We start from the raw sequence: 18,030 nt of genomic DNA, 5'->3' as shown, positions 1-18,030 counted from the left end.
TTCAACTGTCATCGAATCATCAGCTAGGAATTGTTTTTGTGCGTAAATTTAGAAAAGCGGGATTTTTCAATGGCAAAATGTGCCTTTTCTCAAGAGAGGTTGGGCAACAGAAGAAAAACACGTTCAAGAGTGATGAGATGTAATATACAAATATATATATATATATAAATCCACTATTAGGTTTAATTTGTGCATTCATGGTAGACACAATGACTGGAAAAAAAAACACCAGGGTGAAGAGCATCAGTCGTGACCTGATTATATATAGCTGTACCATCCATCAAGTTTCTGTTCTGATTAACATACACAGCTGAGTAAAAAAAAACAAACTACAATTTCTTATTTCCATTGATAAATTTAGTGCTTTTCAGCTTCATTGCGTATGTGTGCATATACTGTATGTATATATATATATATATATATATATATAGTATTCAAACAGGTTTCTAATTCATAGGTCTTCAGGATTTATGTACAATATAGTGTATAAAAAAAACTAACTTTCATGAAGAGCTGTCACTTCAACACTAATTTGGTGGCATAGCTGCAAGTCACAGTAACTGAGGCAACAAGAAATATGTCAGACTGATCTCAGCTAACCCAGTATTACAAAATCAACCTCGTATGAATCGTATGTGGCTGAAAGCAGGGATTCTCAAACTTTTTGGGCCAGGGAGAATTGTGCCCCCCCAAGACCCCGCTCATATTGCTGACACCAATTAAACCCCAAACTACCACACCCCTAAAAACAATAGGGAGTTAAAGAGTTGCCTGTTTGTGAGGACTAAAAAAGGCATGGAGTATTTGTTCCAATCTTTTTCGAAAGGAGGGTGCAGGGGGGTGACATCGTGATAATAAAGTAGCATTTTTTTTCAAGGTGACAAAAGTCGCAATCTTTACAATAAGACAATGTTATCCTAATAGCAAAATCAGCTATGTCATTTTTAATGTACCATCACAATCCAAATAAATCATCAATGGACTTGCTAAATAAAAATTTCTTAGTGTCAATCTACAAAAGGTTGAACCATGGCAATTGGACTTTTTTTTCCCCTCAGAATTTTTCAAAAACATTCATAAATGACTGGCAGGAATGCTATAAGGCTAACAAATTTTTTGGGGATTAAAAATTGTGATCTTGTGAGAATACTACCGGTATATAGCCATATTTTCGTGATATAAAATTGTAACGTGCTATTAAACAAAAGTTTAACAAGAATGCCATATTTAAACATTTCAATTTAAAAAGCATTCATATTACATCAGTTTTTTTTATTCCTGAAGACATCTTTATTCTGTCAAAAATAGGACTATATTCTCTAAAAATACTGTAGGTCTTTTTTTTCTTTAAAAAATGGACTATTCCTAGAATCGCGTTATTTCAGATTTATGTGAAAATACAGCAATTATATCAGAGCTTTTAACTGGTCCAAAGCTTAAGGTAGGGAGGAGTAGTTTGTATGTACTTTTTTTGATGCGACAATTTATTGCGACTTATTTTGCAGACCCACAGTGCGAGAACCACCGGCCCGAAGGCTTCTAATGCTTTCATTTCAAATATTTTAATTCCAAAACTGTTTTTTTTATAGTATGTGTCATAACACTGGATGGACAGGTGCTGAATTCAGATGTGAGTCTGTATGAAAATGACAAAAAAAAAAAAAAAGTTCAACTGGACAAAAAAATAGTAGTCAAGATGTGTTGTTGGGCTTCAGTGATATTTTTAAAAAAAATGACTGAATGCCAGTTTCAAGAGAGATCATAATTCTTGAGCATGAAAACGAGGCAATAAAATATTTGACTGAAGAAACTGTACATATTCAAAACAAAAAAACACGAATGAGTGTCAGTGAATGATCGGGACTGCCGTCTCCAGTCTCGGAGTTCGTATGAAAAACATTCTCAGTGGTCAGACAGCATGCTCCATCCTCCTTTAGTTTCTCAAAGTTTTTTCTCGTTTAAAAAAAAATAATTCTTCATGATTTTTTTTTTCAAAGTGGGATTCCTCAGGGAAGCGTCTTGGATCCCTCAAACCTTTTTTGTAGAGAAAAGTTATGAGTGGCGTTGTCACTTGTGGCGCTAACACCAGTCGGCGATGTAATCAAAGTCGGAGAACATGCTCTGCTCGTCCGAATTGAGCATCCGCGGCTCCCTGGGTGGGGTCAGGATGGGCGCCTCTGAGGTGAATTCATCGTCAAAGTTGCTGACGTCGTTTGCGCCCTGGATGGTCGGCACAAATGGGGGCTTCACTTTCTTGGACAGGAGGCCGTTCCAGTCCATGTTCTGTACGCACACATGGAGAACGAGACAGGGCAGTCAGATTTGTATATCTTGGTCCTAGATCATTCCACAAAGTCCATCACAGATCCCTAAAGAGTGATTAGGGATCAATGCGTGATTGATTCCAGACAGACAGAGTTTTCGTGGACTTTTTGAGTGCACTTAATTCAAAGGAGACATTGGTGCATTTTAATTGAGCTCCTCACCCTGAAGAATAAGTGTTTCTTGACTTCCTCGGCGTCCCTTTCTCCTGCTCCAAGACGACGCTCGGGGCTTCTTCTTAAAAGCTGAAGACAGACGTCGGTAGATAATAGGAAATATGAAGAAAAATGTCCAAAAAGGTATCGCATATTAGGGCTGTACGAGCAATTGCGTTTGCAACATGACAGCGATATGACAAAACATGATTTGCTAGTTGCAAAGGATGCAATTTGAGCAGAGGCAGAGTTGTCAATGCTGTAATTTATGTTGTTAGTTTTCAGTCTCACGAAGCCTTGAGGCGAATAACTCCTTCTTTTTCGCCTCATGAGATAAAAAACAAAACAAAACAAAACAAAAACAAACTTGGGTCCACTACTTGAGCAGTGACCAATGAAAACAAATCCATGCGGACACTCCGATTTTGTCTACCGGAGCTGCTGTCCACCAATTGGTTGACCAACGTACCCTCCTCATGATGGAGATGGCTTCCGTGGAAAGGAATCTTGGGTAGCGGACTTCGTCGTTGACGATGCTGTCAAATACCTCCTCCTCGTCATCGCCGGGGAACGGCGACTGAAGGAGAGAAAATCGAGATGCCTTGAAGAGGGCGCCGAGATCAAGTGAAGCATGGTGGGGACCAAACAGACACACACTCACCTCCCCCACCAGCATCTCAAAAATGAGCACTCCCAGCCCCCACCAGTCCACGGCGCGGGTGTACGACGTTTCAGTCAAGACCTCGGGGGCCAAAAACTCGGGTGTTCCGCAGAAAGTGCTGGTTCTGTCCCTGAAGCCCATTCCTGATGAAAACAAGTACCGTTGTAACATAGTATATAAACGAATGGACTTTTGACACCAATTACTCCTTTCCCATTTAGCCGTGGCTTTGGTGCCATCCTGTGGCATGTTAGAGCATTATAGAAAGAACAGCTTTTTTGTAAATACGTTTTTTTGTCATTGTTGCAGCTCGTGTATTGTATTCTGGTTGAATTGTATCGCATCCGAAGCTTCAAATGCGGCCCCTTAGCACACGCTTTCATTTCGGTTCCTTTCACCTTCTTTGCAAAGGCCAAAATCGGCAATCTTCACATAACCTTCAGTGTCCAGGAGCAGGTTGTCCAGCTTCAGGTCTCTGCCAAACAACAAACAAGTATTCATGGTCATCTTTTTAACAAAACACCCAGTACAGGACAACTACATTTAGGAAATAAGTCACCCTCCACCCCCAAAGGGCTCACCTGTACACAATTTTGTGGTCATGTAAATACTGTAATCCCAACACAACACAGGCCGCATAAAATCTGGAAAAAACAAAAAGTCTCCTTCAGTTAAATTCACTACGCTGGCGACAAAAGGTACCGTATTTTCACGACTATAAGGGGCCATTAAAAGTCTTAAATTTTCTCCAAAATGGACAGGATGCCTTATGATGCGGAGCGTCTTGTGTATGCACTGAGTTCTGAGACCTGACTGACAGCCAACACGCTGTTTATATAGAGAAAAGGCGGAAGTGAGTGTGGACAGCCATGCGGCAAAGAAGTCGGCCAATCAGTGAAGGGTGGGCGTGTATTTATATATACATATATGGAGAGAGAGAGAGAGAGAGAAAAGGCGGACGTGAGTGAGGACAGGCATGCGGCGAAGAAGTCCGCCAATGAGTGAAGGGTGGGCGTGTAAGTGGACGCTAAAGGGACGCCCCAAGCAGGTACCAACACCTGTATAAAGTGTGGCTATGTGCATTATTAGAAAAAAACAACTTCGGTTTTGGTTTCTAAGAACCCCCGAAAATAGATTCTACAAAGAGACACGCCTACGAAGCTCAGTTCAAACTTCAAGCCATCGGTTATGCTTTTGGCATGCGTGCCCATCTCACAGCAGCGGTGAAAAACCAAGTCAAGCAAATGAACTCTGAGCTTGCCGTCATTCCCGGAGGCTTGACTAAAGAACTCTAACCGCTGGACATCGGCATCAACCGGGCGTTCAAAGTAAAGTTGCGAGCGGCATGGGAACAATGGATGATCGATGGCAAACACAACTTTACAAAGAGTGAGAGGCAGCGCCGGCCGGGCGAGTTACGCCACAATTTGCCAATGGATTGTGGCTGCTTGGACGAATGTGTCTGCTTGCACTGTTGTTCGAGCTTTTGGCAAAGCCGGCATCATTTCTGTGGAGCCACATGGCAATGAGAGTGACTCTGACAACGAGAGGGAACCCGGCGTTTTTGATGGATTACCGGTACTTGCGCAATTGTTCAATTCTGATACAGAAGATGAGGACTTTGATGGATTTCTGGATGATGATTGATCGAAAAACGTGAGTACATTGTACGATGGCTGAATAAAATACAACCGAACTCAGTTTTGCTTCCGTTGCTTTTTTAAAAACGTGTTTTTAGCGTGTATCCGTATGTCTTGGCATGCTACCGTATGCTTCAAGCTAACATGTTTTTAGCATGCGCGCATGCATGCCCTATGTTTAAGCTGGCGTATGTTTTACCACTGTAAAACTGCGCCCAATAATACAGTGCGTTTTGTCTATGTGTCAAATACAGAAATAGCACCCGTTAATGAGACTGCGCCCAACAATACGGTGCGCCGAATGGTCGTGAAAATACGGTACCATAAAATGTACTTTTAATAGCTTGTGTATACATGGGTGTGTCTCTGTGGCGCCTGCACACCGATCAAGATTAAAAATGGACCACGAGTAAATCTTTTATGACATGAACCAATGGTGGCTACGACCGAGCACCATTCATTCATTCATTGACAGTTTGACAACGATTTCACGTCAGCTTACATGGCCCGCGGTTCGGAGAAGACGTCGGCATGGATGTGCATCATCAAATCGCCTCCCGCAGCGTACTCCATGACAAAGCACACATGCTCCTGCGTCTGGAAGCACGCAAACAAGTTGACCAGGAACGGGTGGCGCACGCTGTTGACCGTCTCAAAGATCCGCTTCTCGCACATCAGACTGGAAGAAGAAGACGACGACAACAAGGTTAGCGATGTGTGTGATGCGCTAACTTTTAGCGTGGCATGGCTTTTGTTGTTTGTTGGCCGTTACCTGTCGACTTCGTCGCGTGCCACAATGTCGCCTTTCTTCAGAGCTTTGATGGCGAACATTTCGCCTGTACTTTTATACTCGGCTAACAATACCTGCAAAATCCAGAGAGGCTTCAGACAAGCTGTCGAAGATGCCTTTAAACTACATCACACATTCAGTAGGGACAGGCACAAAACTCTGTACCACGATATTATCGTTTACAGTTCTTTAAAGGATATGACATGAAACTCACTTTTCCAAAGTGGCCGCGTCCAAGGACTGCAACACATTTGAAGTCTTTGAGACTGAAGTGAAACTGCTCCTCTTCCCTGTAAAACACATTTGAGCCAGCGTTACGACAGCGGTGACCGCCAGGGGGTGCTGTTTATACACTAGTGTGAAATACGAGTCGCGCAGGTGACAAAAATCGAGATATTTCAATCCATCCATTCTTTTGGAGCTTTTCCCAGCTGACTTTGGGGTGCGAGGTGGGGTACGTGCTGGACGGGTTGCCAGCCAATCACACGGCACATGCAGACAACCATTCACACTGACAACTATTGATGTCAGAATTGAGATTTTTCAATTGAACTTCGAGACAGACACGGTTAAACCGTCCCCAGCTGTTACATTCAACAGAATAGTTTTATTCACACATCCTTTGAAATTCAAACTCCATTGGGAGTCATATGTTGGTAGCCAACTTGAATTAAACCCCGGATTATTTCCCCCCGGAGAGAAATTCCAGGTCAACCTTATCTCTGCATCTTTTGGGTAGGCCGTGAGCTCCAGGTCCGGATGCTGAAGCTCAGTCTCCGCCACCAGGTCCAGATCAGGCTTCACCGTCACGCTGTTCCTCTTGTTCAGGAAGTCGAATGAGGCGAGCGCGTCTTGGAGGGACGAACCGAAAGGCTGAACATGAAGTGGAATTAAGTCAGTGATTCTGACAGCTTGAAGTCTAAAATGTAAATCATTCACCGCCGCACGAGAAAACTCCTGATTCAATACCTGCACTTCCTCCTTGTCAGGCAGCATGTCGTGGGGCTCCGGTGGTTGTCGTATGCTGTCGGGCGCGGGGTAGAACTTCGGTCCTGGGGTCGGCTCCCTGTCAAAGTCCAGCTTGGTCACCAGTGGATCGCTGCAGAAAGAATCCAGGTCAGAAGTGTTCAGAGTCAAGCCCGAAGAAGCAGGTCATGTCTCGTTCACGTGGCAGGAAACGGTGCTTTCACTTGCCTGCTGGGTGTGGGTGAACCCGGGATGCTGCTGGATCCGGTCTCAGCCGCCTGCGGACTGAAGGAGTTGGTGCTCACAGTCGGAATGGCTCTTCTCACCAGCCGGCCCCACGTAGCGATGTTGATGTTCATTTGGGGGGCTCGCAGGAAAGTCTTACCTGAATACATGGGGGGAATTCATCGTTTGATCAGCAAAATGGGGAAAAAAAGGCCAATGCTAGGGGAAAGAAATGAGCCATCAAATCCTTTCCAAAAAGCAAAGTGAAACTTGGCCCGCTCACCTTGCTGCTTCGAGAAAATCTTCTTTTGTCTTTGCAACTTTGGTCGTCTCTCGATGACGGGATTAAAAAACGTTACCTAAATAAAGACACATGATCATGAAGAGCAGTCATGGTTGAGCAAGCATATCAATGGACATTTTTTAGATTTGAGAGTGAATTGGACCACGCGTGCACAAACCTCAGCAAAGAGCATGCCCTGCGGCTCCAGGTACAAACACATGCCATGCCGCTGGTTGTCCAGGAAGTCCTCAAGACGCAGGAACTTGACTGCGCAAAGTGAGCGCCAGTCACGCCAGTATACCGAGATCTCCAGCTCGCGGGACTACAAAGGCATGGCAATTGGTCATCAAAACGTTTGGACCACGTATGCCCACATATCATCCAAAAGCAGCGATGAACGTGTTTTCAAGTGCTTGCGTTTGTTACCCGGTCCAGCTCCAATGTAAACTTGTGGTCCCAGGCCTGGTTGCTGACCGGCCTCCAGCTGGTTTGACCGACAACCGTGTTGTCCAACTTCAAAACTGCACTAATCTCATCTGAGGAAACACACCCGCTACTTAACAAGCGCTGGCCTTGCTTGACGTCATCAATTACAGTGGTATCTTGACTTATGAGTTTACTTTATCCGTTGCACGGTAGTGTTTAAAAAAAATACAACTTCCTCATAAGAGAATCCGTGTGACTTTGAGTGTCCACGGATTTAAAAGGTGCGGCCTGACCCGGTGAGTGATGTGGGTGTCAACGAGACTGCTTGCTGTCAACTGGCTAACCCATGAAAAGTCATAAGTTGTGGCACTCATAAGTCAAAATATCACTGCAAATCCCTTTCATCGGTACGTGTTATTGTCTATCCGATTGAACGGACTTACTCGAGAGCTCCTCGCTTTTCGTCATGTTCCGCGAACTGAGGCTGCGGTTTCGGTTGGCTCTGCTTATGAAGGATGAACGCGTTTCACTCGGGCTCCAGCCAGGCAGCGGGACAGATGCGGCTTTGGAGCGGCCGGGAACGTTTTCCAGCAGGTCTTGACAGCCCATGAGCCTGACATCTAAGGTGCCTGGTAGTGCGGGGCGACGACAACAACACACAATCTCTGTCATAAGGTGTTGCGTAATCCAGTTACAAGTGGGTTTAGACTATTGCTGAAAACACACAGGAATTTATTTTTCGCTCAAACGTTAATCAAGTGCGTTTTATGTGCTACAACACGGTATGTACGGTACTCACAAAAAGGTTTTGGTCTTGGGGCTTTCATGTGAAATTTGAGGATGGCCCGAAAATGTGCTAATTTGACCATATCCATCTGTTTTAGCACAAGCATTAGTTGTATTTAGCTTTGAAGCACAAAATATTTGCATCTCATGTGCTACTATTTTTTGGGGTGATTTCCTTTTTAGAACGACTTGTAATAGATGATATTTGGCATCAGTTTTGGCAGAGGTCTGAAATTTCCCCAACCCAAAACACATTTGAATCTAAATCATGTCCCGGCGGTACCTGTCAGCGCGGCGGGCTTGGTCACCGTGCTGTACTGGTTCTGCGTGGAGATGATGCTGGATCGCGGGCTGAGGACCGGCGTGGATAGGAGCGACAGCTCTTCCACGATGCTGCTGTTGCGCGGGTGGTTCTTCGGCAGCTCGCTGAGGCGCTGCTCCAAGGAGTAGCGGAGGAGGTCGAGCTTCTGGCTGGATTCGTTAAAGCGAGCCTGGGCCTGAATTGGGGGAGAAAAGGACACGATCTGGAGATTCATCAGATAAGACAGAAATATCCCATGAACAGCAGGGCTTTCGGGTACCGTTTTAAAACCACGAGGAATGAAAGCAGATTGTTTATCTTTGCCATCCATAATGTACTTTGAATGATTGACGATCTGGAAATATAGTGTTGTACCTCTAAATGTGCTCTCTTTTCTGTGACTTTTCCTGTGCCAAGAAGTTTCATAACGTTCTTGGCTCCCTCCGCCACGGCAGACTCTATCCTGGCATGGTGACACAACTCCTCCACCCGAAGGTCCAAAGGGCTGATGATGGCCTTGTCTTGTGGACAATGAAGAACTTGGCTCTCTTACAAAGTTTTTTTTTTTTTTTTATTGTTACGACTAAGATCATTTCGCACAAAGTACATCTTTACCAATCACGTCGTTGTTCTCAAAGCTCAACTCGTTGGCCTGGCTTGCCTTGAGGATCTGCATTCTGATGAACTCGATCTTCATCTTGCTGTCCTGAAGCAACTGCTGCGCCGTTGCCAGCAGCTTGCGATCCTAGGAGCAAAAACAGACCGTTCATCTCCGTTAGGAAGGACCTGCTCACGACAACGGCAAAACGCCACTCAAACATTGCGAGCCTAATTGATCAGACTCTGCTAGGGGGGAGAAGAAAAAAAAAGTGCGGAACAAATTATTACGAATCTGTGATCACCGGTAAATGACGATTTGCCAAAACAACAGGCGTGTCACTGTGTGCGTAATCACTGGCCTTTCTTAAAAACACACAGACACACTTGAGAATTCCTCTGAACTCCAGGTCACTGATGGCGGCGCCCGGAGGAAAAGGACTCTCTCCAACAGGAATTTCCTCTCTGACATCATGACAGGAATATTTCCAAGTGGAAGCTGGCTCTGTGCTTCTGTCTGTCTGTCAGGCTGATGACAAAACTGTGTGACCTTGCAAAGTCGCAGACAGCAGAGTAGGGGTGGGTAAAAATAGCCATTTATCAATGATTTGGAATACTTTGCCAATTCAGCAACTTCCCCCACCCAACAATGTCGATTCAGAAAAATCACAGAATCGATTGACCTCCTGGCCAGTGAGGGGCGCTTTGACTGTGTTTCACGTTGTGTAGACAGAAACAATATTCAACATCAACAACAAGGGTGGCTGAAGCAAGTAGCAGTAGCGTGAAGCGAGCGCCTTCTATTAAATCTGACACATGCGGTCATTTTGAATTCCCCTAAAAATCCGGAACACAGCAAATCAAGAGCAATGAGGTCTCTTGGCAGGCAAAATTTAAAAAAATTTGCAATCACGCAACAAACTAGTGCAACCACAAAGTAGATGCAACTCAAAAAAAAAAAAAAAAAAAAAAAAGATTGGCCTGCATACTGTCGCCAAGCTCTGACCGTGCACATTACGCAAAACCAACATGAAAACAAGTCCAAAGTTGCCATCCCAAAGCTGTGAAGACGGCAATTTTGGAGTCATTGATGTCAGCAAAGAGAGTGTTTTTTACATTTGATGCTTAGACTTCCAGAGCCCGTGGGGGAAAAAAAAAACTCCCTTTAAAATTCAAGATTTGTTTCCAAGGTGATCATCCTTCCATAAATTCTCCACATACTCAACTAACTCGAACCATTAACTCTTCATTCACACAAATTTATACAAAAAAAATTGCTTTCTCTACTTCACAATCCATATCAAGAGCAACGAGACCTTGGCTTTGTAACGAGCAGGTGGCTTGACTGCTGTGAATCAAATCCACACCAGCTAATTTATAGCTTCTTGTGTCGCTTTGAGCATGATGACAGAAGCAACAATGCCCGTCAATGCTTCGTGAACAAACAGCTGTGAACATGACACACCATGTTGTCAGTCCGTTTCCTCCTCCCGCAGAGAAACACTCAAAGCAAAACCACTGTCATTCCGCCATCTGCAAAGTGCAAGTCTGTGTGTTGTTTGTTTTCAATTCCGGGAAACAATCAGCTTTCACGGCACTCGGTGTGTTTCGTGATTGACGAGTCCATGCTGATTACGTGGTGACATTAACATAGAGCTTGCAGCCATGAAACTAAAGTAAATTCACTTACGATATCAAGCTTTCATTCATTCACTCTGAGACTGACCCTTGTTTTTGTACATTGAGGTTATTTATATCTTTGACACGCCTCTGCACATTCATTTTTGAAAATCAATCATTCAATTAGGTTCAATAAAGATGGGGATTTTATTGAATAAAACCATGATATTTTTTTGTTTTTGTTTTTTATTTCTATAACTTTTAACATCTTTTTATTTGCCCTCTTTAGTCCACGTTCTCTCTCAGTAGTGGTTTTTGCCTGGCGTTCTGTAAAGAACCGATCCGAGGACGTTTGCTTTTGTCCGCTTTTAACAATCCTTCGAAAACGTCTGAGGCAAACATCAGCATAGTGGGCGATTGCCCGACTGGCGAACACTTTTTCTGGATGATTCACATTTACGTAAAAACTATCGGAACGCCTCATGGCCCGAGGGGCAAATGATGAGGCCCGCTGCATAGACACATAACCATCTATCTATAGGGGTGTTCACACGGCACACATTTGCTCCGGCGCTGCACCGATGTATTTTGTTGCGATATATTTTGCACCGCAGCAAATTGTGTGGAGCGTTCACACGTACAAAGCCGCTGAGCGTGTCTGCACCGGCACAGCGTCGGTGCAGCCCCACTTGCGTTCACACGGCAGTTTCTGCAGCGGAGCAAAACGACAGAAAACAAATGAGCTGTCGTGTTGGTTCTTTTTAAAACGTATACACAACTCAAGCGACTACTGGACAGGCACGTCCTTCTCCTTCTCGGTCTCCGTGCCTTCTGCTCGAGAGTGACCGCCCCCGAAAAAGTAAATCAACGATGACTTCAATGACACTCAGAAAAGCAAACACATCATGCGCCAAACAGAAAATCAAGAGAGGAAATCACTAAATAAATTATATGGGGGGCGGGGGGTTGTGAACACACAACAAAGGAACAAACTACCGTATTTTCACGACTATAAGGCGCCATTAAAAGTCTAAAATTTTCTCCAAAATGGACAGGACGCCTTATGATGCGGAGCGTCTTGTTTATGCGCTGAGTTCCAAAACCTGACTGACAGCCGACACACTGTTTATATAGAGAAAAGGCGGAAGTGACTGTGGACTGGCATGCGGCAAAGAAGTCGGCCAATCAGTGAAGGGTGGGCGTGTATATATACATATATGGAGAGAAAGAGCGAGAAAAGGCAGACGTGAGTGACAGGCATGCGGGGAAGAAGTCCGCCAATCAGTGAAGGGTGGGCGTGTAAGTGGACGCTAAAGGGACGCCAAGAGCAGGTACCAACACCTGTATAGAGTGTGGCTATGTGCATTGTTGCAAAGCAACTTCGGTTTTGGTTTCTAAGAACCCCCGAAAATAAATTCTACAAAGAGACACGCCTACGAAGCTCAGTTCAAACTTCAAGCCATCGGTTATGCTTTTGGCATGCGTGCCCATCTCACAGCAGCGGTGAAAAACCAAGTCAAGCAAATGAACACTGAGCTTGCTGTTATTCCCGGAGGCTTGACTAAAGAAGTCCAACCGCTGGACATCGGCATCAACCGGGCGTTCAAAGTAAAGTTGCGAACGGCATGGGAACAATGAATGATCGATGGCAAACACAACTTTACAAAGAGTGAGAGGCAGCGCCGGGCGAGTTACGCCACAATTTGCGAATGGATTGTGGCTGCTTGGACGAACGTGTCTGCTTGCACTGTTGTTCGAATTTTTAGCAAAGCCGGCATCATTTCTGTGGAGCCACATGGCAATGAGAGTGACTGACAACGAGAGGGAACACAGCGTTTTTGATGGATTACCGGTACTTGCACAATTGTTCAATTCTGATACAGAGGATGAGGACTTTGATGGATTTCTGGGTGATGATTGATCGAAAAACGTGAGTACATTGTACGATGGCTAAATAAAATACAACGGAACTCAGTTTTCCATTGCCTTTTTAAAAACGTGTTTTTAGCTTGTATCTGTATGTCTTGGCATGCTACCGTATGCTACAAGCTAACGTGTTTTTAGCGTGCGCGCATGCATGCCGTATGTTTAAGCTGGCGTATGTTTTACCACTTTAAAATTGCGCCCAATAATACAGTGCGTTTTGTCTATGTGTAAAATACAGAAATAGCACCCATTAATGAGACTGCGCCCAACCATACGGTGCGTCGAATGGTCGTGAAAATACGGTACACTAACAACTCCGAGACAGTCCAGTCTCCTACAAAAGGAAAGATGTTACCAGCCAAGTCTTGTGTCATTATTAAACAAACACAAGACGGAAGTCCGACAGAGCACGAAAGCAACGCATTTTCGCCGTACGTACGCTTTACAAGCATTTGCTCTGGAGCAAATTTAACCCAGTTGCGTTCACACGTGCAAATTTACATCGGTGCTGCTTCGCAAACGAGCATTTGCTCCGGAGCAAATTTTTAAACCACCTCCCTGAGGTGGATCAAATTTGGTCCGGTGTAAGCCTTTTTCCGGGGCTACGCCGGAGCTAATTTGCACGTGTGAACGCTCTACTGGGGCAGCCCCGGCGTAGCACCGGACCAAATCTTGCCGTGTGAACACCCCTTATGATGATGATGATGCTGCCCAGTGATAGCCAATGGCAGAGCAGCTATAAGCATGTTGCGTTCAGGAAACTTGGAGCTGCGAGTAGCAGGCCTTTCGTATCTTGAAATGTCTTTCGTAACAAGAGGCAATATTTTCCTGTTGAGACGTTTCGTAACTTTCAACGTCGAGGTGCCGCTGTATTTGAAATCTACAGATCTAAAAATAAGCAAACGTTGTTAACCAACAATGTGAGGTGTTAATGTGGTTTGAGTCTGAGAGGGAGCGGTTTCATATTTTCTGTGAGGCGGCTACAACTCTTGTACAGTTTTATGTAGCTTTAGGTATTGACGAAGCCTACCTTCGATGGCCCATTGGAGTACATCTGAATCATGTTCTCCGCCCCCTGTTTGACCTTGAGCTCGATGTCGTTTTGTCTTTTCAAGGCGGCCAGGCGGCTGCTGCTCGTGCACATTCGGCTCTCGCTGTTTGGGGTATCTGGGGTCAGGGGGCATTCTGAGGGGAAAGAGACAAAAGCAAGAGTCAGGGCATTTGCCGGACAAGCACTGCTACAGGATACGATTGCTGCTGGAGTTTGTTACAAATAGACTTGAAACTGAACTCTGTCTGTATCTTCTATTTTTGGAACGCAGCCATGTTGAGGTTAGCTAAACAATCCTGCAGCCCAGCACAATTACTTATAAGGTTGCTTACAGAAAACCTGTCAGGTAGCAGCTTCAGGAAGGTCAACGGAGTATAATTAGTTATGACAGGACTTCATTTGTTCAAGGAACAAAGACAACACTGCTGCAATAACATTGGGATTTATACCAGAAGGAAGACAAATTTCAAATTTCAAAATGTGCCATAAACAATAACGTCAGAGGGTGAAATGTTTTTTTTAAACACACTTGTTTGAATCACGACCGGAACTTTGAACAGACCAATTCCTAAGTGCAATGATACATCGGGTGAAAATGTTTCTCGAACAATCTGGGAACAATAGAAAAATGTGTTTTCAGTGGTGCATTTGAAAAAGGCATGAAACCCTTTTTTTTTCCCCCACACACACTTATAGACACACACACAGACAAGTAAACCGGCCTGACTTCTCCAGACATGAATTGCAAGTTCAGGTTCTGCGTCCATTGCATCATAGTACAATTCCTCCATAAAAGGAGCCCCCCCCCCCCCCCTTCAAAACTGCTATTTAGCTGGTTTTCTCCGTAAAAACACCAAGTCATGATACTGGACATGTTTTTAACAGAAATGATCGTTAAGTGGTTTGAGTACATCAAAGGAACCCATTTGGTCCTTAAAACTGAAGATCCAAATCAATTAACAGATGACCCTGAATAAACAAAGAGTCCTTAACGTTACTCGGGAAAACTTTGCCTTGAGTTCAGAAAATTTCAAGTGTACGCTCTGGTTTGTCAGTGACTTCACCTTCGTATCAAACAGGGCCTTTTGATGTATTACCTCCCTCATTCCGTTTGATTTCCTGGCATCCGGTAAAGTCAGCCAATACTAAATCGGTGTGATGCGAACCTTGAAGACAAATGCCAAAAACCTGACAAGCACGTGCAGAAGTGATGGCCAAGCCATGTTGCTCAAGCTTGGGTGTTTCTCTCTTTCTGGGAGTGGAGGTGGGGTGGATTTGGTCAAGGCTAAATCAAGTTGAGAATTTCCTCCCCCTGGTTCAGCCTCCGCTGGACGGGAGGACAACACACTGAGCTCCTGAATAGCTGCGGGGATGATGTCACCGCTGGAAAGCTGACAAGGGCAACCCTCCCCTCGGTTTCCGATGGGAATGCAAAGAGAAAGTGGGAAGGAATGATACCTCAACAATGACATCACAGCAAGAGCTCCTCCGCGACTGATGGCAGCTACGTTAACATATGGAATCATAGCGCCCTCCGTAATAATTCGCCCACCTGGTTGAGATGTGTTAAAAGTCTTCAAATAAATACAGAAGCATGCGATCATCCTGGAAATTGTAGAAATGGCTCACAAGACACAGAATCAAGCTCCTCCCGTGGCCATCTCTGGTCCCAGACCTAAACAGCATTGAAGAGTGAGCTAAAGAGCGGGCAGGTAAAGGAGCCAGCTCATTGGATGATTTACACAGATTGATGAATGCTGGAAGATTAATCTTTAGGCGCTGTTTCGGTTGGCAAAATTCATTGTTTTGATTTACAAGTTCTGAATTCGACTCCCAACTCAAGGCTCAAGTGTGGTGGAAAAGGGTCTGATGTGTGCCGTGAATGACAGTGACCCGGTTTGTGATCTAAACCCAGCAGGGAAGATAAGCGTACGCCCCTCCGCACTCGCAGCCTTGCCAGGCAACAAAACGCACCCGTTTCTGCATCCTTGTAGAGTCACAGGCACTGTTTCTGATTCATTTGAGAAACAAGCATTGACCGCATATCATCCCATGACTGCGGAGCCGAGACGCATTCAATTCCCAGCTCTCCCATCATTGCGCCGCGGTCAGCGACATTCCGGTGGTGACGTGTCACACCGAAAGAAAGAAAGACCTTGTTCATCAGACACAGGGTCACAGAGTCGTGTTCCCACTCAAGATAACCATTCACCGCAACAACACTGCTTCCCTCCCCCCAAAACACACGGCCCCCCCTTCGTTTATTTCCTAACGTCAACTCAACCGGGGGAGATTGTCAACATCATCGAGCAGACAAACAGCATTCCTTCACTTCCTTTCAAGCGATCACTCGCCTCCGGTCTACAGTCTCACGGGTCTGCCGGCGTAAAGCGGTGGCGCTGAACAAACGCCGCTGCCGTCCGTGGTGGGCTCGTTGGGAGTTTCGCCGTTGTTGACAGAGGCACGGGAGGCAGCTTTCAACAGCTTTGGAGGTGAACAAATCGTCATCTCATTGTGACTGTCGGTGGAATGTGGAATGCAACAATGTCAGTCTCTCGAGAGTGAGTCACCTCCGAAGGCTGACTGGGGCTGTGCGTGCATGTGTATGTGCTGAGGTTGACGCCGCCGTGTTCTGACACAACGCTGCCAGAATTATTTATTATGTGATACTTGGCGTCCAAGTACCCAGTAATAAGGGACACTTTGTTGCGAATGAAATAACAGAGTAGCTACACTCTTAAGCAACAAGATAAGTCAAAGCACAACATTGTGTAAACGACAAAAACCAACGAGAGCGGTGCCTGGAGATATAAGCTTCATTCGTTACACAACCATGCTCGTATCTCAAAACATCTTTCCCTATTGAAATGAATGGAAACGCCATTGATCTGTTCCAGCCCACCCCCATGTGTTTTTTTTTTTTAAATAAGGAAAATCACACTCTATAATATTGTAATTTATGAAAATAGGTTTTCATGGACAAAGAAATAAGTAATAAAAGAATTAAACTGTGCACCATGATTAATTCATTAATTTGTTATTTTACAGACATGCATATAGAATGGCTACGAATACACGTGAGCTATTGGAGAGATATCTGAGCAGGGGCTGCGCTAGCGCGCGTGCACACACTCACACACACGCACCAAAAATAATAATAATCCTCCCCACGGTTGCTCAGGGGCAACTTGGATGAACTCAAGAAGCTACAATTAACATGCTGCTCTCGCAGCCACAAGGCCAATTTGACGCATTTTGCGCAGGTTTTGAGCTGATCAGCTCCTAAATAGTGATTGTGTAAAAGTCTGGTAATTATTTGCACAGAGAGGGAACACTACTTTGTTTACCTTGCAGTTCTTCAGGGTCTTTCACGACAATGTGGGCGTTGAGCTCCTGTAGCTCCTGGTGAAGCTCCTCAACCTTCTTGTTCGATTTTTTCAGCATATTGTCGACATAAGCAAGGCTCTTCTTGTCTGTTGTGACCTGAGGAGAATTAGCAAGAGTCCAGTCGTGACAAAGTCGACAGGTTATCATGTACACCACACTTGATATATACAGTCACAGAAAGTTCCTGATCTTTGAAATTTAAGGATAACCTTTATAGGTGAATTTATTTTGACCCTAAACTCTTCAATTGGCATGCCCACCTGTTTAATTTTTTATTTTTTTGTAGTTTTCCAACAAGGGGCAGAGTGGGAAAATCCACTGCATCTCAAAAGCCTAATTTGTCTCACGTTTTGGTAGTAGTTTATATTTTTAGTTGTGTTATACGTCTATGCAGAGCTTGTCGCCAGTGACGGACGGGAAGAGTACCTTGCGCAGGTTCTCTGCCCCTTCTTTGATCTTAAGCTCCTTTCGGATCTCACGCCGAATCTGCTCCTTGATCTCTTCCAGTTTCTGTTGGACCATGGTGTCTGACAGGTCCAGATTGTTGCCAAGGCCCAGCCGCTCTGACACCAGGTGGCCCCTGGCATCCCCCTACAAGAGGAGCGAGGAGAAGGACGTGAGTGGCAATAAATAGATCAATTCATTGGTCTGGGTCTCTAGTTTTGCAATTCAAAATAGTAGCAGAGGAAACTGAGCAAAACAGACCACAGCGAGCGCATCAATTGAACTGAGAGATGTTGACACGCAAGAATAATGAAGACGAAAACAGCTATGTCTCTTGTATTAACATCTCAGCATGCGGCTATTGGCACCACAACAATGTAATGTCGGCTGAGAAAGTAGTTCAGTGAACCCCCTTTTATCGTGGGGGGGGATACGTTCCATCCAGACCCA

The 18,030-nt window shown here is 44.8% G+C and overlaps 1 protein-coding gene and 1 long non-coding RNA gene across 5 annotated transcripts in view; one reads left to right on the top strand and one right to left on the bottom strand.

Moving 5' to 3' along the window:
* Window positions 1-165: 165 nt before the first annotated feature.
* pkn2a (protein kinase N2a) overlaps window positions 166-18,030 on the bottom strand; it is a 24,600-nt gene continuing 6,735 nt past the window's right edge. For 2 of the 3 annotated variants that reach the window (XM_086128518.1, XM_086128517.1), the window contains exons 2-23: window positions 17,563-17,727; window positions 17,097-17,232; window positions 13,729-13,883; window positions 9,171-9,300; window positions 8,931-9,076; window positions 8,538-8,751; window positions 7,912-8,097; window positions 7,469-7,578; window positions 7,221-7,364; window positions 7,043-7,118; window positions 6,763-6,919; window positions 6,538-6,667; window positions 6,284-6,441; window positions 5,783-5,858; window positions 5,551-5,642; window positions 5,281-5,457; window positions 3,720-3,782; window positions 3,537-3,613; window positions 3,139-3,281; window positions 2,947-3,054; window positions 2,487-2,567; window positions 166-2,283 (exon numbers count right to left, since the gene is read on the bottom strand). In XM_086128518.1, the coding sequence (XP_085984644.1) occupies window positions 2,080-2,283; window positions 2,487-2,567; window positions 2,947-3,054; window positions 3,139-3,281; window positions 3,537-3,613; window positions 3,720-3,782; window positions 5,281-5,457; window positions 5,551-5,642; window positions 5,783-5,858; window positions 6,284-6,441; window positions 6,538-6,667; window positions 6,763-6,919; window positions 7,043-7,118; window positions 7,221-7,364; window positions 7,469-7,578; window positions 7,912-8,097; window positions 8,538-8,751; window positions 8,931-9,076; window positions 9,171-9,300; window positions 13,729-13,883; window positions 17,097-17,232; window positions 17,563-17,727 (2,928 nt within the window). In that variant the 3' untranslated portion in view covers window positions 166-2,079. Of the gene's footprint in view, window positions 2,284-2,486; window positions 2,568-2,946; window positions 3,055-3,138; window positions 3,282-3,536; window positions 3,614-3,719; window positions 3,783-5,280; window positions 5,458-5,550; window positions 5,643-5,782; window positions 5,859-6,283; window positions 6,442-6,537; window positions 6,668-6,762; window positions 6,920-7,042; window positions 7,119-7,220; window positions 7,365-7,468; window positions 7,579-7,911; window positions 8,098-8,537; window positions 8,752-8,930; window positions 9,077-9,170; window positions 9,301-13,728; window positions 13,884-14,937; window positions 15,400-17,096; window positions 17,233-17,562; window positions 17,728-18,030 lie in introns of those variants that run through there. The other variant, XM_086128519.1, reaches the window with a different exon arrangement.
* Window positions 15,990-18,030, top strand: part of LOC147195077 (uncharacterized) — a 17,925-nt gene continuing 15,884 nt past the window's right edge. Inside the window, exons 1-2 of one of the 2 annotated variants that reach the window (XR_015102773.1) lie at window positions 15,990-16,241; window positions 17,644-17,752. This is a non-coding gene — a long non-coding RNA (uncharacterized LOC147195077). The remainder of the gene's footprint in view (window positions 16,242-17,643; window positions 17,753-18,030) is intronic. The other variant, XR_015102774.1, reaches the window with a different exon arrangement.

This window comes from Hippocampus guttulatus, chromosome 14 (genome assembly GCF_054856545.1).
Source record: "Hippocampus guttulatus isolate MCC_2025c chromosome 14, RoL_Hgut_1.0, whole genome shotgun sequence".
In the NCBI taxonomy this organism is placed as follows: domain Eukaryota; kingdom Metazoa; phylum Chordata; class Actinopteri; order Syngnathiformes; family Syngnathidae; genus Hippocampus; species Hippocampus guttulatus.
The sequence above is the reverse complement of the archived record's forward strand: the minus strand, read 5'-3'. Positions and strand labels throughout refer to the sequence as shown.